General features: G+C 59.5%; 2 protein-coding genes across 3 annotated transcripts in view; one reads left to right on the forward strand and one right to left on the reverse strand.

The window, feature by feature from the left end:
• Positions 1-204: 204 nt before the first annotated feature.
• CCDC92B (coiled-coil domain containing 92B) lies at positions 205-13,412 on the reverse strand. Of its 2 annotated transcripts, XR_010615957.1 has the most exons (5): positions 13,333-13,412; positions 9,019-9,172; positions 6,868-6,915; positions 3,365-4,293; positions 205-3,088 (listed from the first exon to the last, which is right to left on the reverse strand). XR_010615957.1 is itself a non-coding variant. In XM_065694764.1 (4 exons), the coding sequence occupies exons 1-4, from the start codon at positions 13,375-13,377 to the stop codon at positions 3,686-3,688; spliced, it is 855 nt and encodes a 284-aa protein (XP_065550836.1). In that variant the 5' UTR covers positions 13,378-13,412; the 3' UTR covers positions 205-3,685. The 2 variants fall into 2 exon arrangements, 1 of the variants encoding a protein (XP_065550836.1); XM_065694764.1 differs by having other exon boundaries at positions 205-4,293.
• A 7,120-nt stretch (positions 13,413-20,532) lies between these two features.
• RAP1GAP2 (RAP1 GTPase activating protein 2) overlaps positions 20,533-27,688 on the forward strand; it is a 57,606-nt gene continuing 50,450 nt past the window's right edge. The window contains exon 1 of the mRNA XM_065694310.1: positions 20,533-20,584. The gene's annotated coding sequence lies outside the window, so the exon portion shown is untranslated. The remainder of the gene's footprint in view (positions 20,585-27,688) is intronic.

Below are 27,688 nucleotides of genomic sequence, written 5' to 3' on the forward strand. Positions count from 1 at the left end.
CCAGCTCTGCTGCAGTGGGGGGTTACAGGGCTCTGCCTCAGGTGAAGCTTCCCCGAGGCCGCAGGACCCGGCCCCTTGTGCAGCACGGGGAAGGTCCTGCAGCCTGCCAAGGGGCTGTGGGGAGCGGCTGCACTGCTCAGGCACCCTCACGGTGGGATGGGGAGGATGCTGCGGGGAGCGCTCAGACTGGCCGCAGGAAACACATTCAGAAAATATGGCTTTTAATTAACAGGGTCAAGAGGGGAACGTCCCGGCTGGAGTGTGGGGAGCATGCACCAAGCCACCGGCTCTGCCTCCCGGCCCCGCTGGCTCTGGCACCGGCACAGCGCAGCGAGCAGAGCGGGTGCAGCTCCTCCCCACCACCGCTCACCCCGCACAATTCGAGACATCGCTTCCTCAGAGGGCATTAGGAAAAACACTAATGGGGAAAAGAGAGCTTAGCAAAGCCAACGCATCAAATCCATGAGCGCTGCAGAGCCAAGGGGGTGCAGAGCGGTGCCGGCTCTTGGTCTGTGCGCAGAAAGCTCCCGGCACACGCGGGCTGTACACGTAAGACATTGTTTAACAACCGAGCGTTATTGCTATGATCCATTTCCAGTCCAACCATTCAGCTTTACATTAAGCATTGCTTGTTCCACAAAAAGCACGTGGGGTCAGCGGTTACACTCCTTGGTCTGTGCACCCTCTGGACCCCCAGGGGGTCTGAACTGACTGACTGCACCTACAGAGCTCGCTACACCCCCCAGGCTAAGGGCTGAAACAGCCTGAGGAGCTGCGGGGTCTGCAGGAGCCCCCGGCCCAGGGAGGGGAGCACAGGCACTGCCGGGGCTCCCGCTGCTCTGGGCTGTGGCTGGCAGCAGCTCCCCCAGTGACAAACAGGAACACTGTCTTCTTGTTCTTCCATCCTTCATCGTTTTGATCTCTTTGATCATTTTATATAAATACAAAGATTAAAATAAATTATCTCGACATCGTTTCTATTACAATCATACAGTGTTTTTCCTTCAAAACAAGTGTGTGTGTATATATTTATATATATATAAGTGTATATATAGCATCTCTAAAGCTCCCCCCCCTAGAAAGCAGCAGTGACTGAAGCAGGTACAGCACGCAGGAGCTGATCCTTCCCGCTCCAGGGAAAAGCGCAGGGATCACCCCGACAGCTCATTTCCAAGCACATTACATTGGCATGGAGGTGGAACTGGGGTGCTCCCTCTCCATCCCTCTGGGACCTCCCCCTCACCGTAGGCAGCTCTTCCTGCACATCCAAGGGCCGCGGGGCTCGGGGCCTGCCCAGCCGCCCGCCAGCACCGGGGAGCACCGGGAGGAGGGGAGCAATGGGGGGACTGGAAATGAGATCACTCCTTGAGCAAGCTGCTATTAGTGGTGAGGAGGAAGGGATCCTGCAGCTCAGACAGGGATGCTTCATTTGCATACTAGGCACTAAAACTGCTGATTGCTAGGCAGGTATTTACACAGAAGGATCAGTGTCTCCCTCCCCTTTTCAATGCTCAGGTCAGTCATGCACACCATGATCTTACCACTAAAAATGCATCATTCTCTATCGGGATTGTCTAGGGAGGAGAGGGGAAGGCAGCTGCGCACACCACAGCTAGTGGAACAGCCGAGCAGCACAGGGACATGCATGACCCTCTTTCCTGTTAAAAGAGAATAGAGACAAATCCTCAGCAGAACCTCTCTGAACCTGAGAGAAACGGAGATTTCCAAAGGCCAAAACAGCACCTCCCCTGCATCACACCACGGGGACCGGGTGGCTGCCACGCTGCACCGGTGCAGTGCAGCACAGGCTGCCCCTCGCCACGCTGCTCTGCCTCTGACGGGTGGGCGATGGCTGGGCCCCAAGCACACCTCGAGCCTGCCTTGAACCACTCTGCAACAGGAGCCAGGCTGGGGCTTGCCTCCCTTGTGCCACTGTACCACACTCATGGCAACGCACCCCCCTGTGCCCCTGGCTCCCCTCCTGCCTCGGCAGGGCAGTTGGGGCGCACAGTGCTGTGCAGCCGGGGCGTGAGAGCACCCTGCAGCCTTCCCAGGGTGGCAGCAGGGGAGGGCGGGCAGGAGCCGATGGGCTCTGCTGCTCTCTGTGCTCTGGGATGCATCAGCGGCTGCAGAAATCCCCTACCAAAGCTGAACCTCCGCAGGGCTCCACACAAGGCGACTGCTCCCTGGACCGCTGCCACTGGGGAGCTGCCCCAGGGTGGCTTTGCTGGGCTTCTTCCCAAGCTCATACTGGGAAGTAGAGGTCCCAGCCCTCAAGGGGGGACAGGAGGGGTCTTGCCTTCCAAAGCTTGACTATTCACATCACAGGCAAATAAATAGCTACAAAAGCTGCTAATTCCTGTCCTGCTCGTGCAGCTTGTACACTATGGGGCTGGTTTGTGCCAACGGCCTAGGGACTGCTGCTGAGAATCTCGTAAAAGCATTTTAATATAGTATATAAATATTGAACTACAAAAATAGACACCTCTGACTGCACGGGCACGCTGCGGGGGAGCTGGGGCAGGCTGAGCCCCGCTGTCTGCCAGGGCCATGTTTCTGGAGAGGTCTCAAACTGAACTGGAAGGAAATGGGGTTCCCATCGCGGCCGCACCAGCCACGGAGGCAGCGGGGCAGGGAGCAGGCTGCAGGCAGGGACCGGGGCCAGGCCTGCAGCCACACACCAGGGTAGAACATGCCCCTCGGAGCAGCGCAGGTCCCGATGGTGCCGGAGCAGTGAGCCCTTCACCCTGCCCTGCCACCAGAGCCCTGCTCTGCTCTCCCTGCTCTGCGTTTCACAGCACCCAGGCGATGGAGGTGTAACGATGATGGTTTGTGCTGCAGACCAGGCGAGGCTGCCCGTGCTGCACGGCCGCAGTGCAGGGAGGCCGTGGGGAGGACTGGAGGTGACAAACCCAGATGTGGCTGTGGAGGTGACTGGGGACCGAGATGCTGGTGTCGAGAGGAGACCAGCCCGGAGCCGGGGAGATGAGCTGCAGCACATGGAGTGAGGCTGTGGTGGGTGAGGAGCCAGGCGGACATGTGGCAGGACCGGTGCTCACGGGTCAACTCCAGCCACCTTGTCTAAGTCCTGCGAGTAAATGCAGAGGCAGAGAAACTGCTGCGCAGGGAGCAAGGGAGCGGGACCAGGCCGGCACGGCTGCACTGTGCCCTGCACATGGGATCCCTCCTCAGCCACAGGACCAACTCCACTCAGCTGCCTGCAGCCCAGAGCACTTTGCTTTGACATCCGGGATCCTCTCCAGCCCGGCCCCAGTGAATGAGCTCATCCCGCTGTGCCAAACCCTGTGCCCCTTGCTTGCTGCTGCACATCCACCTCCAGGCACCCCGGCCCGGGGAAACACACCTGGCATCTGCTCCGAGGGGCAGCGGCAGCAGGAAGCTCTTCTCGTTGCCGAAATGCCACCTTTCCTGCCTTCCTTCCTTCCTCGGAGCTCTGGACAGGCGCTCAGCCGTGTCCCCACTGCAGCCCCTGTGCCCTTTGCCCACTGTCCCGCAGCGCTCAGACCCTTTGTGCAGGGGGATCCTCCTGGCTGCCTGCATCAGGAGGTGCGAGCAAGGCACCCGCCTTCCGCTGCCCCTTCCCCTCGAGGGGACGGGGGGACGCAACGCTGGCCGGTGCCCACCCCGGTGCCGCAGGGCTCAGGCCACGCGGGCCGCTCGGCGTCTACTCCTTGGTGCCGGGGGAGCCGCGGGGGCCGGGCCCCTGCCTCTTGCCGGGATCCCCCTTGCCCGACCTGGCCCTGGCCACGGGCTCCTGCGCGGGGGGCCGGGGCGGCCGCTGCGTGCGGGGGGCCACGGAGGGCTGCGGGCGCTGCGGCCGCGCCGTGTACAGGAAGAGCGCCGGGTCGGGCATGGCGTCGTGCTCCTCGGGCCCGGGGTCCCTGGGCCGGGCGCCGTCACCGGGCGGGCGCCGGGGCTGAGCCCTGTGGCCGCGGCGCCGGGGCCTGCCGTCGGCCGGGGCGCTGTCGGGGGGCTGCTGCGGGGCGCGGGGCGCCGGCAGCCGCTGCGCCGTGGCGTGGAGCTGCAGCGAGAGGTACGCGGCCGCCTCCGTCTGCTTCTGCAGCTCCGTGTCGAGGATGGTGACGCGGTGGCTCCGCCGCTTCAGCTGCTCCAGGAACCGGCGCTCCTTGTTGCGGAGGCTGGACCGCAGCGCGGCCACCAGCGTCTCCTTGTGCTGCAGCTCCTTGCGCAGCTCCAGGTTGTCCTTCTCCTTCTCCTGCAGCTGCGCCTCCATCGCGCGGCACTTCTCCTCCAGCTCCCGGTCCAGCACCTCTGCGGGGACAAGGCACAGGCAGGGGTCAGGGCAGGCTCAGCCCCCCCGCATGCTCCCAACAGGACCATGGGGGCACATGGATGCGGCTGCCGGCCGTGCCATGCGCCGGCGTGTCCAGCAGCGCCGTTGAGGCTGCTCGGGTGCTTTCTGGAGCTGGGACTCCCCACACTCCTCGTGCGCACGGGCTCCCTGCCTTTCCCGTGTGCCGCAGGCAGAAGCAGGAGCCGACGCAGCACGATGCGTAGCACACAAACGCAAAGGCAGTTTGTGGAGGATGCTGTTGCCACCTCCACCTCGCTGCAGTTTCTCTGAGTGGCACAGGGCAGCATACAGCTGGGAGAGAAAAGGAACGGCTGGCACTGAACCCATCAGCCCAGTTTAGGGGGGTCTCGGACCTCAAGCCCTAAGGCCCCACAGCCGGATGTGAGGATGGAGATGCTAATGCAGGATTACAGAGCAGCCCGGCTGTGCTCGCAGGGAGGGAACCTGCATCCTGGGCTCAGGGGAGCCTGTCCCCGGTGCAGGATGGCCGGGCAGCCAGCCCCTGCCCTGCTGTGTCACCTCGTGTCACCTCTGCCCCTGCCAGAAGCCAGCTGCCAGCAATAGAGCTTAGGCAGGATTGGCTACAGCAGAGGTGCTGTGTCAAGCAGCATCTTCCCCACGGCTCCCATTGCCCTCCCTGCCCTTCCCACACCTCAGCGGGTGACAGGCACCCTCCCTGCCCCGGCCCTTCTGAGTCACGGCACCGGCACCCTACAGAGTGTGACTTCAGGTGGGGCTCTGCACGTTGCTCCTGCACACCCCACGCTGCTTCGGCCTGACACAGAACCATGGAATGGTTTGGGTTGGAAGGGACCTTAAAGCTCCTCCAGCTCCAACCCCTGCCCCGGGCAGGGACCCCTTCCGCTGGAGCAGCTTGCTCCAAGCCTCTGTGTCCAACCTGGCCTTGAGCACTGCCAGGGATGGGGCAACCACAGCTTCTCTGGGCACCCTGTGCCAGCGCCTCAGCACCCTCACAGGGAAGAGCTTGTGCCTTAGATCTAACCTGAACTGTTTAAGTTTAAACCCTCTCCGGTATCCTTGTAGGCCTCCTTCAGATATTTGAAGGCTGCTATGAGGTCTCCACCCATCCATCCACCCATCCATTCATCCATCCTTCCTTCCTTCCTTCCTTCCTTCCTTCCTTCCTCCCTTCCTCCATCCCACCTGCCATGGTGACATCAAGAGAGACTGCACTGAGTAAACACCTGTAAAGGAATCTGAATACCAGAGCTTTGCATTTTCCCTAATCCTTTCTGCCTAAAGCCCTTGCAAGGCTGGAGGGTGTGCGGGATGGAGGGAAGCACTGCACCCACAGCAATGCATGTGACACACAGGGGCATGGGGGCACAGACAGCCCTGGTGCCCCTGGCAGCCCTGGCCGTGAGCTGCTGCACCCAGCCCTTGGTGTGGTGAGGAAGAGGAGCGAGGCTGGCACCCGCCTGTGCTCCCCGCGCCTGCCCGGGCCTGCTCCCATTGTCTGCAGTAATCTCTGCTTTTTACGATGTGATTTGCAACTGCTTTATAGCCTCAGCTCCTAAATGTCTTCTGCAGAGGAAAAATGCTTTATAATGAGAACGTAAGGGAGGCAGTTGCACGCAGTAATTATTACATGAGTGGCACTTGAAGAGCAATCATTTGATAGCATCTTAAACTAGGTGGTTGCCCCATAAATGTGGCAAGTCTGACCGTACTCTTTGTAAGCTGTTAAAAGGCTGAAGGATGGGCAGAGACCTGTGAGGGAGACTCGCACATCATGGTCTGTGACACGCTGCCTGCTGCACGTCCCAGGGCTGGGAGCACCAAACCCCCTGCAGCCAGCACAGCACTGCCCAAGGTCAGCTTCATCCCTGGGATGGAGAAGGAAGAGGAGCCGAGCTGCTCACAGAGCATCCGTTGCCAGCCACAGGAGCCTGGGCACCACTGCCTGCCCCTGCCCCAGGGCTCTCCGGCCAGACAGGGCTGCGGGGCCCAGCTCAGGGCTGCCCCAGGACACCCGAGGGGACAGCCCGTTGTGAAATGCCTTTGGGCAGTTCTCTGTGGCTGGTCCCGGGCCTGGGACGGGGCCTGGGGCTTGCAGGCATTCTCCTGAGACATTTCTCGCCCTTATTTTGGAACGTGAAAGATAATTTTGTGGACAAAAGGGACTGTTTCATGACCCAGGAGGCCTCCTGAATCAGCACCGGGATTGCCAGCAGTGAGCGGAGCTGGAGGCGGGGCTGGCAATGTCCTTGGTGGTGCTTCCCTGCGGATGGAGGGTTTGCAGGCTTGGAGTCCCACCGCAGGGATCTGTGTCAGGGCTTTAGGGATGCTGGCTTTCACATGCAAAACCTCACAGGTGGCTCCCAGGACTTATAGGGGTCTGCCAACAGGCTGTGAATGCGCACAGTGACATCCCGGCCCTGCCCTCAGCCCCTCTGTTCCCTACAGACAAGGTCCGTGTCCCCTCCCTGGGCAGCCCGAGGGGCCCCCTCCAGCCGCAGGCTCTCTGGTGGCCCTCTGCTCCCCTTATCTTATCTCTGCAGTGCTCTTACCTTGCTGGCGGGCTTCCAGCTCTTTCATTTCCAGGTCATGAGTGAGCTCTGGAAGAGAAACCAGACAGGGCTGAGAGGGAGCATCCCTGCCACCCGTCCCATGGGCTCCCCGCGGTCACCGTGGTGGTGGCACTGCTCTGCCCAGCCCTTGGCGTGAGCGTGGCCGTCCCAGAGCACCAGCCACAGCCTGAGCCAGTGACAGGCGATTCCAGCAACTTGTATGTATGAAGCAGGCCCTGGGATCTGGGGTCTGGCAGCGGCCCCTGTGACGTGGCCACGGCAGCGTGCTCAGGTCCTGCCCCACGTTACTCCAGCAATGCCTTTGCCTTTACTAAGAGCTGCTGAGCCATTTTTGGTGCTTTAAATCAGGACAAAGAGCAGAGCAGCCGGCTGAAAATAGACCAAAGTGTGAGCTGCTGCCACCCGAAGCATTCCGTAATTTACTGCTTCCAGGCTGATCCCTGCCTCTGCACGTGATGCAGGTGGGACGGCCTCGTCCCACACCGTGTGCCTGCAGGAGGATGCTGCCCTGCTCCACAGGCACCGTGCAGCTTCCACATCCCCCCTGGGCTGGCCACCGGGACTGGCAGGGTCTGGGGTTCGGGTGCAGGCAGCTGCAGGCAGAGCTGCCCCGTGCCCACGCTGCACCCAGCAGCGTCCTGCAGGGATGAGCCCATCGCAGCCCTGCAGCCCCTGCCTGCTCCCTGCCTAGTCCCAGGCTACAAAACCAGCTCAAAAGGGAGCTCCGGGCTTTCTGGAGCTCCCTTCGCCCTGCACCCCGTTACAGACAGCCCCATGAATTAATTGTCCCAGCCCACCCAAGCACCAGCCGCTCCCAGAGGAGGAGGAGCGGGGCAGCAGCAGCGTTCACTCGTTCTGAGGCTTCTTTTTCCCCTGGAAATGAGCTCAAACGGTTAATCTTTGCCCTACATTTTTCTTTTAATCTGCTTTCATGTTGAGTGTAATCCTCATCGCTGCCACCCTCCTGAAACGGAACGCTTGGCTCAGGCTGCTCTGCCCGTCTGCCGTGGAAAACAAACCCGGAGCGGGAAGCAGAAGTAACCCAGCACGTAATGCAGTTTCTGGAAAGCTTTCAGCACTCCCGACTGCCCATTGGAAATCAATGGGACTCTGGTGCTCTTCTGAAGCTACAATAATAGGTTTGGAGGCTTGGATACATTTCAAATGCCAACTAAAGGAGTTGCCTGTTCCCAAAGCAGACGTGGCCCTGCGGGGCGAGTGCACAGCCCGGGTCCCGGCTTCTGCACTGGAGCCATGGGGCTGCTGGGAGCCTCACGGAGCTCCTCGGGACGAGGCGGTGGCAGCTGGGGCACAGCTCTGCAGGGGAAGGGCACTTCCAGGGGCCGGTGCAGATGTGTGAGGTCTGAACCGTCAGTGCAGGGCGCAGCATGGGGAGCGCCGGCTTCCCCACCGCGCTTCCCGCTGCAAACAGCCCCACCGGGCATCAGCATTCAAACCTCACCTTCAAACTGAGCAGGGCTTTGCCCCATCGCCCCGGGAGGAAGGGCCTTGCAGAGCCACACACCTCAGAGCAGGGTGTCAGCCCTGCCTGCTCAGACACTGCTGGCATCTGGTCACAACAGAAGGAGGAGGCCACGGACAACCCACCGAGCACAGGCTCAGTTCTGCCCCTGGGGACTCAGAACCCCCTACCCTGATTTACGTACAAAACCTCTGCTATTTCTCCTATCTGGAGACACCATAGATGAAGCCATTAAAACAGCGAAACAGAACAGCAAAAGCTTGGAAAGGATGGGGAGAAAGAGACAATTGTATCACTGCAGATACTCCTTCGTTTCCCAGGAATCAGGCAGGGTGAGAGGCTGGAAGACAAGGAGCAATTAGCTACGGCTGAATTATTGATGTGGGCGACGGCACGAGTTGGGATGAGTTTCAATGGCGGGCTGGAGGCTGGGAGGGGAGGAGGTGGCACTGCTGCAGCAGGGCCGTGTGGGGCTGGCTGCTGCGCACCCCACATCTGCAGGGGTCCCTGAGCCCCTCAGCAGGCTTGTGCCCGTGCTTTCCAGGGGCCTGGGGCTCATCCGGCGCGGACCAGCCCCAGGAGCTTCCCCACCCAACGTGTTCTGTGGGCATGCAGCTCCCACACGCCGCGAGCACCCCAGCGCTCACCTGAGCAGTGCTTCTGCAAGCGGAGGATTTCCAGGTGCAGGGCATGGAGCAGCTCCATCTGCTCCTTCTTCAGGAAGGCGATGTGCCGGTGCACGCTCTGGATCTGGTGCTCCAGGGACACGGTCTCCATCGCAACCAGATTCGCTGTCCAGGCCTACGGGGAGCGGAGGGGGCTCGTGATCAGCAGCACGCAGGTTGCCCCGTCCCCAGAGCCCTTGCCAGGGGCAGAGCCCCCAGGGTGATGCTGCTCTACCCTCTCCACAGGGATGTGGCTGTGGGTGAGGCAGCTCTGCCCAGCAGATCCCCTGGGAATGGCCCCCAGCCTGCCCCAGCTCCATCCTGCCTATACCCGGGCTGGGGGCTCAGAGGCTGCACAAGGAGATGCTGCTGCACAGACCCTGTCATCGGAATGGCTCGTTTCTGTGTTGACTTTGGCCTTAGGAAATGCTCCTTCACTGAGCAGGATTGCACAGGGACAGGACTGCTGCCCGCAGTCCCCAGCTGGGAGCTGCACCAGAGGCGATGTTGGCTCTCACTTGACAAGGCACATATTACACAGCAGTAGCTGCAGAGACAGATCTACACATGGAAAGCACAGAACGCTCGCTCCGACCGGAGCACCGGCAGGAGTTGTGCTGTCTTTCTGTGCCGCCGGGGCCGGGGTCCATCACCACGTGTTGATGGCTACAGGAGCTGCCTACCTGAGCTGCTGCACCGGGGGGGGGGAAATAACCCCCCAAAGGACCCTTCATCCTGGGGAACACCGTTCTGTGTGGATGTGGAACCCGTCCTCACTGCCCGCAGCCAGCCCAGGGGGAGGAGAAGCTACAGCAAAGGGAGAACCTGGCAGTGCCGGGTTAATGGTTGGACCTGCGGATCTTAAAGGCCTTTTCTAAGCTAAACAATTCCATGGGGAGATGTGGCAGGAAGCCTGAGGGGCAGCGGGCACTGTCCTGTCCCTGGGAAGCTGCTCCATCCCCTCCTTCACGCACATCTGACTTCCGTCTCCTTTCAATAGGAATCTCAGAACTAAGGAGCGCGTTAGCTCGTGCTCTGCTCACCCAGCACAGCCGTGCACTGCATTCGGAGGCAGCTCCTGCCACCAAATCGAATCAAGCTGCACTTAAAATCCATCCCACAGAAAGGGGTCTTGGCAGTGCCCCGCGTTCTTGCCAAAGCCTCTCCGACCTGTGCTACCCTAAAACCCAGGTCTTCGTGTTCCTGCTTATTTCTGGAGGCAAAATAATGACATCTTCAGCTCTGGGATGGCTCTGCTGCTCAGGAATGAAACGTTCCACACATCCACTCCATGAACGTGAGGGGTAAGCATGGGAAAGGCTGGCGTGATACCTAAAAGCAGCAGATACAAGCGTCCTGCTTCTCAATCGAGGCGATTATTGCAGGAGGTAAGATTTACACTGGCTTAAAGCTTCCCTGGGGAACAACGTCATGGAAGTGAAAACAGCCCCAGCCCAGCCTGCACAGCCCTGCCTGGGGGAACGTGCTTGGGTGCTCTGGGCAGGGATCTGCAGCCCTTCCATGCTGGGCTTTTTAGAATGGAACCGGGGGGAGAATCCAGCTCTAGACTTAACTTCCCAATCATCCCTTTCCTTCTGAGTGGCAAGCTCATGATTCTGAAGCCTTTAAGTCCCCCAGCCTTTCCTGACAAGGAATCGTAATTAACAGACAAGAGACATGGCAATGATGGGGGTTCGCTAAGGTGCGAGGGGGTGTTGGAAGTGATGGAAGTTACCTGGGAACACAAATCATGCTATGGCACACACCCTCTGCCACCCTGTGGGGCTGTGGAAGAGCCATGTGCTGGGCTCTGGAGCAGCTTCATGATGGGAATTGTGGCACCTCGTCTTGGGAAGCACAAGAAAGTAGGTTGGACGAAGCCCGAGGGACACGTAGTGCTATTTTCAAGCACTTTGCTCTGTCTGGTGGAAATGGCTTTAGTAGAAATGGCTGCAAATTTTCCATTGAACTTTGCCTCCTGCCTTTAAGTAGGAAATTACCCTTTTCACCAATGAAAATGTTTTTCTTGCAAAAGAAAACGTTGGTAAATATCAACCTGTAAAGGAAGTCAAAGGAAAACCATCTGGGATCGGGATGTCTTTGCTGTCTCTGCTATGGAAGATAAAAAGCCTGCATAATTTACTTGTGTGTGGGGAGAGGGGGAGTCTGTTTCCCAAACTGCCATAGGAAATCCTTAGCGGGTTCAGAGCAGCTTTGCCTGTCCTGCGGCTTCCACTGCCTCCCTCAAGAAACAGGTCTCAGCTTGCAGCAGGAGGAACGTCAGAGCTGTCACTGCAGGGGAGGGCACCTCGCTTTGCCTGCACAGAAGCTCCCGCTGGCAGCAGGACACGGAGGGAGGGCAGGAGCTGCCTTCCCAGGCAATGGGGGACAGGGCTGGACATGTGGAAAGCAGCGATGGGGAGTTCCAGATCTGTCCTGGGGCTCCTGTGCCCCTTCCAACAGGAGCTTGGGGGCCACTTATAGTGACCAGAGGCTGCTGCTGCTTCACCACCCGCAGCCCACAGGTGAAGGAAGGAACGAACTGTTCCACATCGTGGCCATTAGACCGCTCTGCGTCACACACAGGTCGTGATGCAAGAGCCGAGAGCTGTTAATGGAGCTGTAATTTGGTCCTGAGGCTTCATCAGCATCTGCTGCTGTTTGAGGGTCTCTAACACTGCCAGAGGCAGCAGCAGAGGCTGTGTCCAGCCCTTATCCCAAGGGGTTTCAGAACCAAACTCTTCTGATCTCTTTCCCCCAGTGCTTCCCAAGTCAACTGGAGATTGCAGCAGCAGTTTGAGCCTTCAGTCTGGTGTGTGCCCGTGGTCATTTCACACAGCACAACCACTCGGGAGGTGTTGGGAGTTAATAGGGATTAGCTGCTGACTGACTTAATGCTTTATGGGGCCACTGCGTCTCCCAGCTCATCATGCCAAAGCTCCCCATGTCGAGGGCTTCAAGGCACCCAGCAAGTGCTGATGACCCGATTTCTATGTGTCGAAGCAAGACAGGAACCTTCAGCTTGTGCCAGAGACACAAGAGCCAAAGCGCAGTGACTATCTGTTCATGAGAACTCGTGTTTCACAAACTAAGAGGACCGGAGCAGCCTCCTGAAATAGCTACAATCACCGATTCAGCTGCAAGCCTGTGAAGAGCTGATTGCCCTTGCACAGGCAGATTGTGTGAGTATTTGCTTCCAGGGCAAAACTGTACCAAAGTCCAAAGCCTGTTGTTTAATGCCCATCAGAATCCCAAAGCTCTGATCCAGATTAAAACCCCTCAGTTTCCTGATGATGCATTCGAAAGGCAGATGCAGCCTGTACGCAAAACCCAGCACAAACATCGTCACGCCAGGATCCAGCCCTCACCCATGTACTCATTTTCCCCCATAAATAGCAAATTAACTGGGAGTCAGAGGGCACAAACAAGCTTTGCAGGAACAGGTCAATAATTTATCCTGCTACGGCTGCCAGCAAACCCCTCTCCATCGCATTAAAACATGCACAGGGATAAACACTGATACCCACTAGAAATCCATACTGCCTAGAATTTGTCATCTCAGAGAACACGAACACAAACTTTGCAACAACGCCACGGAGCAAGTGCGCCTTTAAAGGGAAGGGAAATAAGGCAGCAGGAAGCTAAGAAACTCGCAGAAGGTCGCAGAGGTAGTGGCAATGCCAGGAATAGAAACTAGAGGTGAAATCCTGGCCTTGGGAAAGTCAGTGGGAAACCTTCCCTGATCTCAGCAGAGGCGGAATTACACTCGGAGCTCTGTTTGCCGTTCGTTTTCTATCAGTATCCATTTAAGATGAAATCAGTGCAAACGCTGATCAGAAACTGCTGGGTTTCCTCACTGCCGCCTGCCAACAGCCGAAGCCGGAGCTCCTCATGCGGCTGCGGGTGCCTTCCCCCGCTGCTCCGGGGGATGAGCACCGGGCTCGGCTCTGCGTCAGGGGCAGGACCGGGCCCGGCAGCTCCGCATCCGTCACCCCCGAGGCGGGCGATCCCCGCGGAGCCACCCCGCGCCCGGGGGGCTTCGCAGCGGGGCTCCCGCTGCCCGGCCGAGCCCTTCTGCCGGGGCAGCCCCGCCGGGCCGCGCACAGCGAGCGGCCGCCGGGTCCGAGCGGGGGAAGCGGCCCCGGGGCGGGCACGGCAGGGGCCGGGGCGCCGCGGGCGGGACAGCGCCGCCGCCGCCGAGCCCCCCCCGCCGGCCCCTGCCCGCGCCGCCGCCTCCCGCGGCCCCGCAGCGGCCCCGCGCCGCCGCCGCGCCCTGCGCCTGCCCCGGGCCCTTACCTGGGGGGAGCGGCGGGGCCCCGGGGGGTGCCCGCTGGGCGTCATGCGGCGAACGCGGCGCCGGGGCCGGGGCCGGGGCCGCGCCGGGCGCCCGCGCTGCCCGCGCTGCCTGCGGCGGCCCCGCCTCGCCCGGCCCGGCCCGGCCCCGCCGCCCGCCGGCAGCCGCGCCGTAAACAGGCGGCAACGTGACCGGAACTGGGGAGCTCCGCCTGGGCGAGGCGCGGGCGGGCGGGGACCGGCGGCAGCCGCGCGGGGACCGGCGCCTGCGGAGCGCGGCGGGGGCCGGGGAGCAGGGCACGGCTCGGCCCCCCCGGCTCGGCCCCCCCGGTTCAACCTCCCCGGTTCAACCTCCCCGGTTCATCCGCCCCGGTTCATCCCGCCCCGGTTCATCCCCCCCGGGTGTCCCCATCCCTGGTCATCCCCGCTGGTGCTCCCCCGGGTTCCCCCCCGCCACCGCATCGGGGCTCCGCGGCTCCCCTCCGCTGTCCGCGGTGCTGAAGGCGGCCTCCGCAGCCGCCTCCTGCCCGGCCCGGGGATCCAGGGCACCCCAACGGGTACCGCGGCTCGGGGAATGCGATTCAAACGGGGACGGTGAGGGAACCGGCGGGACGAGCGGAGCTCCCCGGGAGCTACACCCAGAGGGGGTGAGGGGTTGCTCATGTGGTTGCTGGTCCCCCGTGCCCCTTTGTCTGCGGTACCCAGAGCAGCTGGGGCTCCGCTTCCACAGATGACTCAATTCATTGCACCTCTTGCACAGCAGGGAAGCGCAGATGCAGCGGCCTGTTCCATGCTCACGGCAGTGCAGGCACAGGGAGATGGTAGCGTCCTCCCCGTCAGCTGACAGTCTGATGATTCCCCTTCCCTTCAACCAAAACTGCTCCAGGGAGAGCGGTGCTCCTGGAATGGTGCTCAGCTGGGTTGTGCTGCCATCCTCACATTAAACCTGCTGCTGTTCTGTGTGTATCAGCTTCCAGCGCACAAGCAGCATGTGGATGTGCTGTAGGGTGGCCCATAGGGGATTGTGGAATCATTTTGTCGTCCCACATCCTTTTCTTCCCTCAGATGGTTCAAACCTCTGACTGCGTGCCTGTGCTGCACAAAGTGACTGAGGGTGTGTGGTGGGGAAGAGCCCTGCCTCGTCCCTGCGAGGGCAGGCAGACAGGGGCATGCAGTGGGTGCAGTACGGTGGGTTCATCACATCCCTGAGCTGTAACAGCCACAGGCTGGCTCCTCGCCTGGCACCAAGTGCTGCTGACGACAGGACAGGGCTGGGCTTGGACTTAGGGCTCTTCCACAGAGTCTAAGTTTAGGTCATGCTAGGAGAGAACTCATTAGGTCAGGAGAAGAGGTGACCCTGAGGTGTGATGGTCTGCACCTGCACACACAAGCTTCCGATTTGCAACGAATTGTTCAGACATCTCTGCTGAAAGCTCAACCAGTGCAATGAGAGCTTCAGTGCTTCCTAACACTCATCCCATCACACTGACCCCTGTGTGGGCCCCGCGTTGTTGGGAGGTGAAGGATTCATGTGTGAAGGGGGAGAGTGCAGTCTTTATCACTCAGAGAAGTGCTGTTTCATTAGGAGAACCTCTCACCCATCCATAACCATTGGGTAAATGCTTGCCATGATGTGTCTGTCCCTCCTGGTGCAGCCTGTGATGTTTTGGGGGCTGTTTTTAATGTCCCACTGTGTCTTCTCCTGGCTCATGTGCTAACCTGAGCAGCAGTGATTTATAGATGGGGAGGTGGGGGGGAGAGATGAAGGGGAAGCTCTGGGTGCATCCTGTTTCACCAGGTTTGTACAACTTTCATTGATTTTCCACTGAACAACAGGCAAGCCTGCGCACAACCAAGGCCAGGCATTTGGGGACAGGGAGCTGCGGCTGGAAATGAGGCCATGGCCTCAGGATACGGCAGCGGGAGGCAGCGGGGCACAGCACATCCTCTGCACCCTGCATGGCACAGGATGAGGCCGGCTGCCTCTGCAGCAGCTGGCAGCTTGGATTCAGCCACAGCGCACACATGCTGTTAACATTTACCATCGCCTCTCTTGCTTTCTCTCACCATTCCACTGTGAACTGGTTTCACCAGTAGCTTTTGCTCTCAGAGAGCTGCTCTTGGCTTTTTCATCTCACTCTCTGATGGGTCCAAGGTTGTTTGTGATCAACACGGTAGGACAAAAATGGCAGGAATGCCATTTCAGCCTTAAAAGGAGTTGAGGGGTCCCTGCTGCCAGCCCACATGTGTGGCGGAGCTCTGGAGGCTGCCAGGCAGAGCTAGCCTGCTCCTTGCCTGTTGTACCACATAGAACCATAGGATATTGGGTTGCAAGGGACCTCAAGGATCATCTTGTCCCAGCTTTCTAGGCAAAGCATGACCTAGACTAGATGTTCCAGCACCCTGTCCAGCTGAATCTTAAGAGTGTCCCGTGTTGGGAAGTCCACCACTTCCCTGGGGAGATGATTCCAATGGCTCATTGTTGGGAGACATCCAACTGCAGTGCATCCTGAAGGAGGGTACTGAAGGAGGCTCTGCTCGCTGTGACCCCTTGGGTGCAGGCAGGGTGGCAGCAGTGGGGTGACAGTGGTGGGGTGACAGCAGCGGGGTGCAGGGGCCAGCAAAGACCCATCTGAGCTCTGCAGCCCCGGGGTTTGCTGCAGAGACACGGCTTTTCCCTGGGGAAGCCACCCTGGAGAGAGGAAGGAGGCGGCTGCAGAGCTGCAGAGAGGAGCTGCAGAGGAGCTGCAGGCAGCGGCAGCAGCTCTGCCGTGCGGGGCTGGGCGCAGGCAGCTGCCTGCAGCTCCGTACCGGCACTGACCTCTAGCGGCAGCGGTACCGGCAGCCGCGGATCGCGCAGCGCCAGAGCCGGGGCGCGGTGGGTGCGGATGGGTGCGGATGGGTGCGATGAAGGTGCTGGTGGGTGTCAGGCTGCGGCACGGAGCTGGGCACCGCACCAACGCGCTGAGCCCTGGCCCTGCTGCCCTGCAGAGGGGGGAAGATGAGCTCTGCACCACGGCCTTGCTCCGGGCCTGCCTGTGACACCAAGGTCGGGTTTGATCCCATCTTAGCTGAGGTACTCGCCCAGGCAGGGCACGTAACAGTCGCGGTCATCTCCCACTGCACTTGCAGCTCCTGGCCGTGCATCCGCTCCTCTTCCCTCTGGCTGCAGGAGCTGGGGGCCATGAGGCCCTGCCTGCAGCTCTGCCATGGTTAAACACCTCCTGTTAGCACAGACCACCTCATGTCAGAGGCCAGTCCCAGGATAAAACAGCTGCTTCCCAAAGGGAGTGAGCATCCCAGTGTACAGGGAAGTTACACCTGCATCCCCTGCTCTTCTTGTGAGCTACCTGAGTGCTTTTAGACCACGGCTTCCCCCTCCACCCCCGAGTTAATCATTAGGGGAATTGTTGAATTTAACTTAGAAATTAGTTTAACTGTGCCTCAAATACTGTTTTTCACCCTAGCTGAAGCACAGTGTGCGTGTGTCTTCTTATCGCTTTGAAGGACCTAATAAGAAGCTCCTTGAACTGGTGCAAGGCTAAAAGCGAAAGGGTTTTGATAAATTTAACATTAGGTTAACGCTTCCACCGGGATTTCAAAATACCGGGCTCGAGCCAAGCAATGCAATTGGTGCCTCTCCAAGGCGCTGTTCCTCCGCCTGCCTGGCTGGCGGGGGGCGGCTGGGGGGGCTGGGGAAGAGGCCCATGGTGCCCACGCAGGGCAAAGGGCTGGGAAATAACAGGACAAAGCTGTCCTGGCTCTGGGGATGCCCAGTTGGGATCAGAGGTGCAAAGAGGGACATGAAAGATGCTGGATGCACCAGTGCGTTTGTGCCACACGAACGCTCCTGCTTGTTAACTCTCTCACTGTTGTAGAGCTTTTTCCTTTTAAAAAGGAGCTGGTTTTGCTTCTAAATCTCTCGGGTGTGCAACACCCGGTGTGCTGGGGGTGCCCAGGCTCCAGGGCTGGGAGGCAGAGCTTCGGCCTCCCCTGCACCCCTCCTATGGCCTCACATTCCCATTGCTGCTTCCCTGCCCGGGACCTCTGGCAGCAATGCTGACACTGGGGAGCAGCCTGAGCTGTGAGGGGTCAGTGGGGGGCTGGCCACAGCTCTGCCCTACTAGGGACCAGCTCCATCATTCCCACCAGCCGGCACAGCAAAGCTGCCCTTTGCTCCTGACAAGGGGCAGATGGGATGGAGGCACCAACGCCTTTCAGGTGCACTGGTTTAAACTTTGATTTAAATGGATTGTGGGGGCACCGTTTGGGTTTGCTGTGTTGTGAAGTCCTCAGGGGTCAGAAAAGCTGGGATTTGGAGCCAGAACTTTGGTTCTGAGAAGCAGCTTTTAGTGGGCTTGGAAGTTCCTTGAAATAACACCTCAGCATGGTCCTGGGTTGTTTCCTGAGCACCATGGGCATCCTGTAACCGTGCGTACCCTGTAGCTCTGGGGGGCTCGGGAAGGGACCCCCTGCTTAGGCAGAGAGTAGGTTTTAGCTTTCAGTCTGTGGAGAGTCCTTTCTGTTCAGCATTCCTGGACCTTCTGCAGGTGAGCTCTGCTGGGCTATTTGTGGGTTCCTAAGGGTGAGCAGGGACCAGTGGGAGAGCCAGGGTCCAAGGGGCAGCTGCAGCCCCGCAGCCCTGGAGTGGTGCTGGGGGGCCCAGGACCCTGTCTCTGGGCTCCGTTCCACCGGTGACTGACCTGGGCACTTCGTGCTGCTCGGCTCAGGCTCCGCTGTCAAATGCGCGTTTCCGTGCGGAGCCGGGTGGGAGCGGCGGGGGCTGCGGGCCGGGAGCGGCACGGCGCGGATCACCGGGGCTGCCCCGGGGGGCGGGCGTTGTGTAAGGTTTACGTAACGGGGCCCGGCGGTGTGACCCCCCCCGGCCCTACCCGGGTCCCCCCCGTGCCGAAGGAGGCGGCGGCAGCAGCGAGCAGGAGCCGGCGCAGCGGCCCCGGCGGGACCGGGACCGGGACCGGACCGGGCTGCGGGAGCGGGGCCCTGCGGCGGGGCTCCCCGTTCAGCGCCATGGCCTCGGGCAAGGCGGCGGGGGAGCGGCGCTGGGAGCTGGTGCGCTGGTGAGTGCGGGGCCGGGGGTCCCGGTGAGTGCCCGGGGCGGGGCTGAGCTCCAGCGGGGTCTCGGCGCTGGTGTGGGGATGCTGCGAGCCCGCGGTGCCCCGGCTGCTGAGCGGGGGGAAGAGGGGAGCCCCGGCCGGGGAGGGCTCCGCGGGGTGGGGGGGGCACACACGGGACCCGGCCCCTGCCTGAGGAGCTCCGGGGGTCGCAGCGTGATGCCGGCTGTGGTGGGACCCCCGGGGCGGCCGCTGCAGGCGGGGAAGGAGGCGGGTGTTACCTCCTCGGGCAGCGCGGGGGCATCTCTGGCGTTTGGGGACCCGTGGGAGTGGAAGAGTTGGATCCCAAAGAGAGTTTCTGTGTGGGGAGTGGCCCTGTCCCACGCAGGAGTGGTGTGGCAAGCAGCAGCTTCCTGGTGTGTTGGGGGGCTGTCTCTGGGACACTGGGATGCTTTGGGGCATCCTGGGGTTGTCTGGGGGTGGAGGGTGCTGAGGCTGTGTCATGCTTTGGGGACCGGCAGATTCAGCTGGGGATGGGTGATTGCAGTGCCCTGAGTGCTGGGATGGGCTGACATTGGAAACAAGCTCTCCCTGAGCCTTTGTGTGTGCAGTTGTGTAGTTTGTGACGTCCAAGACTTGTGACTTTTGAGCAGGACGCTGTCAAGATGCCAGATGGTGACCGGGGGGGGGGGGGGGGGGCTCCGGTGCTGCTGATGTAAGAGCTGGGACCAGGCCCAGACTTGTTCTGGTACCGGCTGCCATGGAGCAGAGCCAGGATGGAGCTGGAGCTCCCAGTGCGGTGGGATCCGAGTGAGCCAGAGTGGAAATCGGCTGAGGATTGCCCTAAACTTGTGAAGCTCTTTTCATTCTGTTTCCCCCCTCAGCAGCTGAGGGCGCTTTGTTTCGTGCACACTTAGACCCCAGCTGTTACAGCGGCTGCTGGGCTCGGCCATTCTGCCATCCCTGAACTTCCTTCCCAAAAAGCATCCTGGCTTGCCTGCCACCACTGTGTGCAATGCTGTCACATGCAAGAGCTGCAGGGGAGCGCTGGGACTGCACCATCCCTGCCTGCTTTCACCCAGACAATCAGGAGGTCACTCTGTGCCGAGGACACTCCAGGAGCCTTTTGGGTTTCCTTCTGCTGGCAGCAGGAGGTTCTGGCTCTGTCACTGCCCCCAGCTCTGGCAGGACCTCACATCCCCGTGTTGGATGAGTTCGGGTGGGCAGCAGAGCACTGAATGGCTCCAGACGTGTCCCTGCTCAGCAGGCCTGTGGGCAGCCTGTGGCACAGTGGGGCATCCCCTTGGCCCATCCAGGCAGCGTGGCCGGATCCCTGCTGTTCCTGGTGGGATTGTACCACCCAGAGCACCCTTGTGTGGAGGAGAGGACCATGAGCTCGCCCCAGCCCTGGCTGGGGTTTGTGGATGCCGCAGCTGTGTGCGCGTCTCCAACCAGCACCACGGAGGCTTTAAATAATTAATGGCTTGCTGATGAAATTTCATGTCCAGAGGAGGGTGTGTGAAGTGCAGCTGGCTGCTGAGATGGAGGCAGGCAGCAGAGCTCTGCTCTGAGAGATGGGAACAACTGCAGTTACTGACACAGCGCTCACTGAACAGAGAACCTGCACTCTTCTAATCAAGATAGCCATCAATTCATCACTTGAATATTATTTAATAAGCTTCAGCATCTGGCCTGACATTCAAAATGGTGTTAGAAAGGCATTAGCCTGGGCTTGGTGCTGGTGAGAGCTGTGTGGGAGCAGTTGGAGCAGGCTGTGCTACTGAGCTGGGTACTGAAGCTGCCCCTCTGCCTGACAGGGGTGCACAGTGCAACATCCTGGGCTGCTTCGGAAGTGTTGGCTCCTCGAAAGGGCGCCGGGTCCAGCCACAGCCGTGTGCCTGTGGGAGCGTCTCCTGATGGGCAGAGAAGGATGGGGACCTGCAGGGGTGCAGGCAGGGCTCCGCTGAAGGGGCGGTGGAGCTGCGCCCAGCCCTGAGCCGCCCTCCTCGTCCCGCAGCTCCCCCCCCCCCGCTGATGAATATTCCAGTCTCTGCTGCTATTTTTAGGTACGTGCGGGAGGGCCGGTTTCGGATCGAGGAGAGGACACTGACGGCCTTCCAGTGGCTGTACTCGCCCCAGCAGCACCGCATCCTCAGCCGGGCGGACCTGGGGTCACCCAGCAGGTAAGGGGGGGCCGGGGCTGCGGGGCTGGGGGCTGCAGGAGCACTGGCACGTCCCCTCGCAGTGCCACCCGCTCTGCCACAAGCTGTCGTAGCTTTGACGTGGGTCTCCTGAGCCTCAGCCCGTCTCTGGGGCCCTGTGAACACCTGAGCATCTTTAAGCAGCAGTAAAATTAAGTCCCAGATGCAGCAGCTGGGAGCTGCAAGCATCGTCTAAACACCCCTCGGGTATAAAGCAGTGCAAAGGACAAGTTCCTGCCTGCCCGTAGTCTTCCTTTTTAACCCTCATGCTTTTGGTCACACAACCTTTGAGGACCTGCTTTATGCATGCAGCACACCTGAGGTTTAGTTAAAAACCAGATTCAGTGCCAGGGGATGCAGATCTCCCAGCATAAGTGATCTCTGGACAGTATTTGTTCTGATACCCCGGTCTGGTGCTTAAGCTCCCTCCATCACAGCTCGCTGAGGCCATGGCCTGGGCATGTGCTGTGGCTCTCCCTGCCGATGCGCATGTGTTGCTGTCGGTTTGGATCCCGGTGTTTGGTGGTAGAATGCAATTAACATGAGAGCCTTGTGGGCCTCAAGACACATCTAGCACAGTGTCTGCTTTGCTGCCCATTAAGGGCACTGAAACACCCAAGTCCCCGGGGGGCTGAAAGCTTTTCCCTCTTCATTTCTGCTGCAGTTTTTCTTCTTAAAGCCCTGAAGTCTTTATCCGGCCAGGGATGCCTGGAGCAGAACAGCAGTGGGAGGGAGGGGGTGCCTGAAACACCGCATGCGGGAGGGCTCTCGGAGGCACCTCGCAGGGTGAGGGATCACTGGCAGGGGCACCGTGCTCTGGGCCATGGGCTGGGTGGGGAGGGCTCTGCCCTGCTCGCAGAGGTGACATCCACACCCAGAAGGCACTTGCAGGAGGGAGGTCCCTGCTTCCCTCGGCAGCAGCCATGGTGTGCGCGCTGGCCGCATCCCGAGGTGGCCATTCCTCTGGCTCCCACCAGAGAGGCTTCCCAGAAGCTGCGGTCACCATGCTGGTTGTTAATCTGGACTAATTGTAGGAAATTGCTATCAAAGGCTGTGTAATCTCACCCCTGACGCACGCGTATCATGAGGCATGTGGAACGTCAACGTGCGCAACGTCATTTACAATTAGTGTGAAGTACCACCGGGGTTAATTCCATTGGATGCAGTTGATTTCCCAGTGGGCAGGGGAATTACCTGGAGAAGTCTGGTAAAGCCATGAGCGGCGCCTGCATCGCTCTTACGGAGGTGAAAGCTTTACCCAGGTTGCAGCTCAGGCTGTCACCCCGAGCAGCCCAAGTGCAAATCCAGCTCGGTGAGTCCCAGTTTTGCCCAACTGACTGCGAGCAGAGGCAGAGCAGCCTGCTCAGGCGGTGCCTGCAGCCAGGTCCTGCTTGGGGCACAAACCTGGAGCGAGTTGGCTCCAGCAGCTGCTCCACAGGATGGGAGTGAGCTGTGTTGGGGATGCATCACCACTTCCAAGCGCCTTGTTTGTGCTGCAGCCTCCTGGTCCGGTGGGCCCGGTGAGCAGGCAGCTGTGCCCAGCACCAGTCCTTGTTTCTGCTATAGCACGTTGCTTGACGCTGCATCTAAGGCACATTATGGTGCTTCAGGTGGCACACTGACACTGGGATGCTCTGTGGCATTTCAGGCTGTTGCTTTATTTGTCACATTCGTTGGATCACTGCCTCTGTTTTGCACTGACTGCTGCTGCTTTGCATAAGGGTAGTGACACAGTTTGGGGCAAGAAGAGAGTCGTGTGGCTGTTAGGCACCTCATGCAAGCACCGGCCTGGTCAAGTGGTGTGTTACTGGTGTGCTCCACAGGGACCAGGTGGCACAAAAAGGGAATTGCATGAGTTTCCTTGGATCCCTTGAAACTGGTGGGACCAAACTGATGCAGCTTGTGATGACCAGGCTGTGCTCTGGTGCAGGCTCACCTTTGGGCTCTGCTGGGGGATAGCAGCCTGAGGCCAGGGTAGAAAGAGCTAGAAAGGATGGGCCTGTCAGTGGGAATGGGAATTTTGCTTTTGCCTTTCCCTTCAGTGGGTCCAGATTTTCGACCCTGGAAGCTGCTCTTTTGTTAGGTCTGTGTCTGTAATTCTGCTGTAACAGATGAAGGAGCTCACATGAAGGCTAAAGTCTGCTTTCAAAGCTGAATCCAAAGGGGGCTGCTCCATTTTCCAGCTATCTTTTCCCAAAACAGCCCTTTCCCTCTGGGCAGTGCAATGACCAAGCTCCTCAGCTCTCCCTGGTCGGTGTTGCTCCAGTGAAGCCCCCCAGTAACCCTCGCCCAGGCGCCCATCGCGACTTGACCCTCCTGTTCTGCCCTTCCCGCTGCAGGGACCCAGTCCCAGTTTCCAGCTCCCGGATGCACTTGCCCTGAGCAGCTCTTGCACCTCTCCCTGGGCGTGGGTGAGGCGTTGGGGCGGCGGCAGCCCCGGCTCTGCCATTGGGAGCGGGGCCGCCGGTGCGTGGCCGGGGGTCTGCGGGTGCGCAGCGCCCGGCGCAGGCTCCTGGGAGCCCGGGGCTGCGGTAGCTGCTCGCATCGCACCGCACCGCACCGCCCCGCGCCGGGGCTCCAGCACTGCCGGCTCCGCGCAGCGCAGCGAGGACACCGGGGTAAGAGGCGTTCCAGGCTTGAGGGATCGGAGCCGAGGGCAGCGCACGGCGGGGCCGCGATAGCGGGGGACTGGGGTGGGAGCCCCCGGGTAAGGCTTTAACGGGAGGTTCAAGTCTGTGTTTGTCCTTGTTTTTTTGCGCTGAGCTTGTCTGCATGCAAATGTGAGGCAGAGCCGGCACTGCTATTGTTAAAGGCTTTACAGTTCTCAGCCCCTCGGTTTGCATTTAAATACGCGGTGACTGCTTGAGGGTCTGTGTGTCGGGGCTTGGGGGCTCGGGGTCTATGGGGTTTGGGTGCCGGCGCCCTTGTTAAATAGGGAAAATTCAGTGAGGAAACTTCAAAAGGTGTCTCCAGGGCTCTGCTCCGATGTGTTGGGGGTCGTGGTGTTGGTGCTTGCCCTGAGCAGCTTCCCAACAGGGCTGTGAGGGGTTCAGGTCCTGCCTTTGCTGGGCACCCCCTTTGCGGAGGGGCCCCAGATTCTTTGCATGACAAAAGCAGGGCACAGAGATTGTTTGTTCCGAGCCTCTGTGCACCCAGCGCTGTGTGCTGGGGTGACCCTCCTCCCCCCTGCCTTCGGGTGAGACTGCAGCTTATCTCTGTCGGAGGAGCGGTGTAATGTCTGCTCACACGCAGAGCATCGCTTTTATCCGGCTCCTCTCTGCGGGCAGAGCACCGGTGGAGCCGGTGTGCGAGCTCCGTGTCGCCTGCATCCCTGGTGGGGACGGGCTGTGAGATGGAGCCTGCCAGGGGCTGCCGTGTTTCTCATCTCCTGCACGCTCCAGGCTCCAGTGTTTTGTTTAAGCCTGGTTGTTGTTTTAGTAGCACAAGGGACATAATATCTGTCCACACGGCACGGTTTATTGGGGTTGGAAACACGCCAAGGAGTTTAAATTCACATTCAACAAGAAGCATGATTCCAGCCAGCAGGCTCCCTGTGTGCACCACGTTTAGCAGCTGCCTTGTCCCCCTGTGCTGCTGATTCCTCCCAAAGGGCAGCTCACAATCACCACAGCAGCAAAACCACCTTTTTGCTTTGCCCCATGTTTGTTTTATCACCCTCCTTCCCCTTCATGCCCAAGTGTACCCGTACAGCAGCAGGGTCCTGGGGGCTGCTGGCAGAGTCCCTCTGTTGCCATCGCCTGTTGTGTACCTGGAGTCAGATGCTCTGGTTGTCGGTAGCGGCTGCTGTGGAAACAGGAACAGGACTTCAGCAGCAACAGTAGGAAGAGGCATTTTTTCCAGGAGCTAAAAACAGCTCATTCTGCCCAGACCTCTTCCAATTTCGTGGGGGTAGATGAATCCCTGCTTGGAGTTAACATCTGCCTCCAAGTTGGATGCCAAACCAGAAGGAGCTGTTCCTTGACTCTGATTTGGATCTAGTCCAGCTCTTTGCAAAACCCACCCAAAATGGTGGAAGAAGACAGGTGACAGTGGTGAGATGTAGCAGCGGTTTGAAGAGCTTGAGTCCAAACCCTGTGTGTCTCGTTTGCTGTGTTCAGATGGAATCATGTGCAAGTTTGGCCTGGAAGCCGAGCCCTGACTGCTGCCTGGATCTCGCCCTGCTCCAGCATCCTGGCTGTCAGCAGTGGCTGCTGGAGCTGGGCAGCGTGTGGGGTGCATGTTGGAGCTGTGAGAGGGGGTGTGAGGGCAGGAGCTGGTTCTCCGAGCCCAGCTCCCCACTGCTGCCAGCGCCCACTCGTGTAACATCCTCATGAATGTGCTGAGCATCACTTAGAGCTCTTTTCTTTCTTCTGCTCTTAGGAAACTGTTCCAGAGATTGTTTGTATTAAAGACTAGAAACCTCCTAATTTCCAGACAAAGCATATTCAGGTCTATCTCATGCCCATGCTTTCTTCCCACCCCCGTGTTTTGCCAGCCCTTGTTTTTAGTTTAAGCAGTTCTTTTTCTGTCTTGCCACGATTTCTTCCTAGGCTGCAGTTGTATCGCTCCCACATTTGTCGTGTGAATTGGGCCAAATGGTCTCTGGTTCTGCTGGTCTAGCTGTGCACTAGTGCCAGCCTGCCAGTAGGAATGGGGTTTGGTTGGGTCTTGCCTTAATGCATCCTCCCTCCACCATCCCTGTGGTGCCCGGGTGGACAGGCAATGAGCTCCTGTAGCAGGGGACCACGTACGGAATGCGGGATGCACAGTGGATGTGCAGGTAGCCATGGTAACAGTGCCCAGGGACCAGGCACTGGGAATGGTCAGCTGCTTGCCTGCCTGTCCCCTGCCTGCAGCAGGGCTGCCCCAGGTGTGGGATGGGGCACTCTGTGGGCAGTGGTACCTGCCCTACCTGGGGCTGGGCTGTCTCTAGAGCAGGGATATGGATACAAAGAGAAACCTTCCCTCAGATTCCTCAGGGGAGGCACCGTGTGCATGTGGATACAGGCATCTGCTGCTCTTCCGAAGTACCCCCTCCTGGGCTTAACTTGCATGGGAAGGGACATGGATGGAAGAGGTGGGGAAACCACACACGCAGTAACAGTGTGCTTGAACAGGCTCTTCGCAAAGAGAGAGCCTCTTTGGGGATTTCCCTCACTAGCAAGATATCTCTAAAATGGGTGAACCTGAGAAAATGAGCAGCTCTGTACATTAAATTCACTGTGGGCTGAGATTTTAATGAGCCTGGAAGTATGTGTGGTGACTTTGTGCAGTGCTGTGAGCAGATGAGATCTGTGTCCTCCTACAGGGAAGAGCCAGGTTGTGTGATGCTGGCAGAAACCCGTTACTGATGTGTGTCAGGCTGGGTACCAGGGAGCATGTGTGTGTCCAAATGTGTATGCTGGTAGGGCTCTTGCTGCTGCAGTTACCCCAGGAGGCCCAAAGGCAGGAGCCAGGGACCAGAGGGTTGTGTCCACATCCCCTGATGCTCTGTGCAGAGCAAACCTTGGAGGGATGGGGAGTCACCTGCTCCTTGAGGTTTGCTCCAGGCTGTCCTTGCCTCCCCTTGGCGCTGCTTGGAAATGGTGAGATCAATACTGTAAAGAAAAGGCAAATTAGCATCGATGGACTTCAGACCCAGGAACAGTTAAACACATTGATTTCAGCGGGTGGTGTTCGCACCAAGCCGGGCTTGCAGGGTTTGGCCTTATTTTCCTCTGCAGTGGTCCCACAGAAGTGTTTCTGTCCCCGCCAGGCTGAGCACGGCCCCTGCTGCTCGTCCCCGAGTCCCACTGCCGATGCTCACCAGGATGCGTGTGACAGGCACTCGGGAATGGCCCTTTCTGTGCTCCCACCCTTGGCTGGGTCGGAGTTCGCCTGTTCTGTCTGGCTGCTCCATTCCGCAGCTGATCCAGTTAAAGCTCAGATGTACTGAGCCGTCCCTAATGGGTTTAACAAGTGGCTGCAGACAGCAGGCGGCTCGGCTCTGCTCCCCGGGCTGTGCCTGTGCCTAAGGAGCAAAGCTGTTGGAGCTGGTCAGTGCCCTGTGATGAGCAGCGCTGAGACTGATGGAAGCAGGCAGGTATCTGGAACCTGCCCTTGGCTTTACTGTCCCTTGGCTGCAGCTCAGCTCTTGAGTGACAAACGGTGTCCCCCTTCCCGGTGCTGGGGCTGAGAAGCCCTGTGGCAGCCGGTGGGTGCTGCAGGCCCATGGGCTGTTGAGCAGCAAATAAGCACCTTTGAGAGCAAGCTGGGTTTTGTGGAACCTGCTGTTTAAGACACCGACTTTCTCACTTCCTTTCACTTCAGCAGCACCATAAAGGGGAGAAAATACTGTTAAAAATATTCCATGTACTGAGTCAGAAATAATTCGGACCCTATTTTGTTTGCTTTCCGTGTTGAGGCTGCTGATATGTACAGCGTGTTCTTCCTGCCAGGAGAAAACCTGATATTTCTGGGTGCCCACAACCTTCCTTGGAATCATAATAGAAAGATGAATACCCTCAGCGTGCCGCATGCAATATTAAAGCACTAATGATGCAATCAGTTTCTCTTAGCCCCAGTAACAAAGGGAAGAATTGTGCTGCCCTTCCCGGGCAGTGTTCTGCTCTGCGGTGCGGGCCGAGGATGCTGAGGATGCAGTGTGTGCCCATGGCTGCAGCCTGGCCTGTGCAGGGGCCCTGTCTGTGCTCTCATGGGCAGAGGGTCAGCCCTGTGCTGCAGTTCACCGTTCCATGGCTGCCTGAGTCACCCGGCTGCTGCAGGAGCCTCAAGCAGCCCTGGGAATGGGAGCAGCAGGTTCTGCCTGTGCTGGCTCCACCGCAAAGGGTCCTGAGCCGCTGAGAGATGGGGGCTGGTGGCCTGGCTAACCCGTCCTGCTGCTGCCGCTGTGTGCACAGGAGGGCTGGCCGGCAGCTTTGGTCGCCTGGGAGGAAGGTGCCTTCAGGGCCTGCTTTCTTCTGTGCCAGGAGTTGGTGCTTTCACTGGTGCTGAGGGTTCGGTGGCCTCACTGGCAGCACACGTCATAGAATCCCAGACTGGGTTGGGTTGGAGGGGTCCTTAAAGCTCCTCCAGTCCAACCCCTGT

Source organism: Lathamus discolor, chromosome 14 (genome assembly GCF_037157495.1).
Source record: "Lathamus discolor isolate bLatDis1 chromosome 14, bLatDis1.hap1, whole genome shotgun sequence".
Lineage (NCBI taxonomy): Eukaryota > Metazoa > Chordata > Aves > Psittaciformes > Psittacidae > Lathamus > Lathamus discolor.

Coding starts and splice junctions, on each gene's coding strand:
- CCDC92B (XM_065694764.1), bottom strand. CDS start 13,377: ATGACGCCCAGCGGGCACCCCCCGGGGCCCCGCCGCTCCCCCCAG. Junction 9,173..13,332: donor GGCCCCGCCGCTCCCCCCAG/GTAAGGGCCCGG, acceptor CGCTCCCCGTAG/GCCTGGACAGCGAATCTGGT. Junction 6,916..9,018: donor CTTGCAGAAGCACTGCTCAG/GTGAGCGCTGGG, acceptor TTTCTCTTCCAG/AGCTCACTCATGACCTGGAA.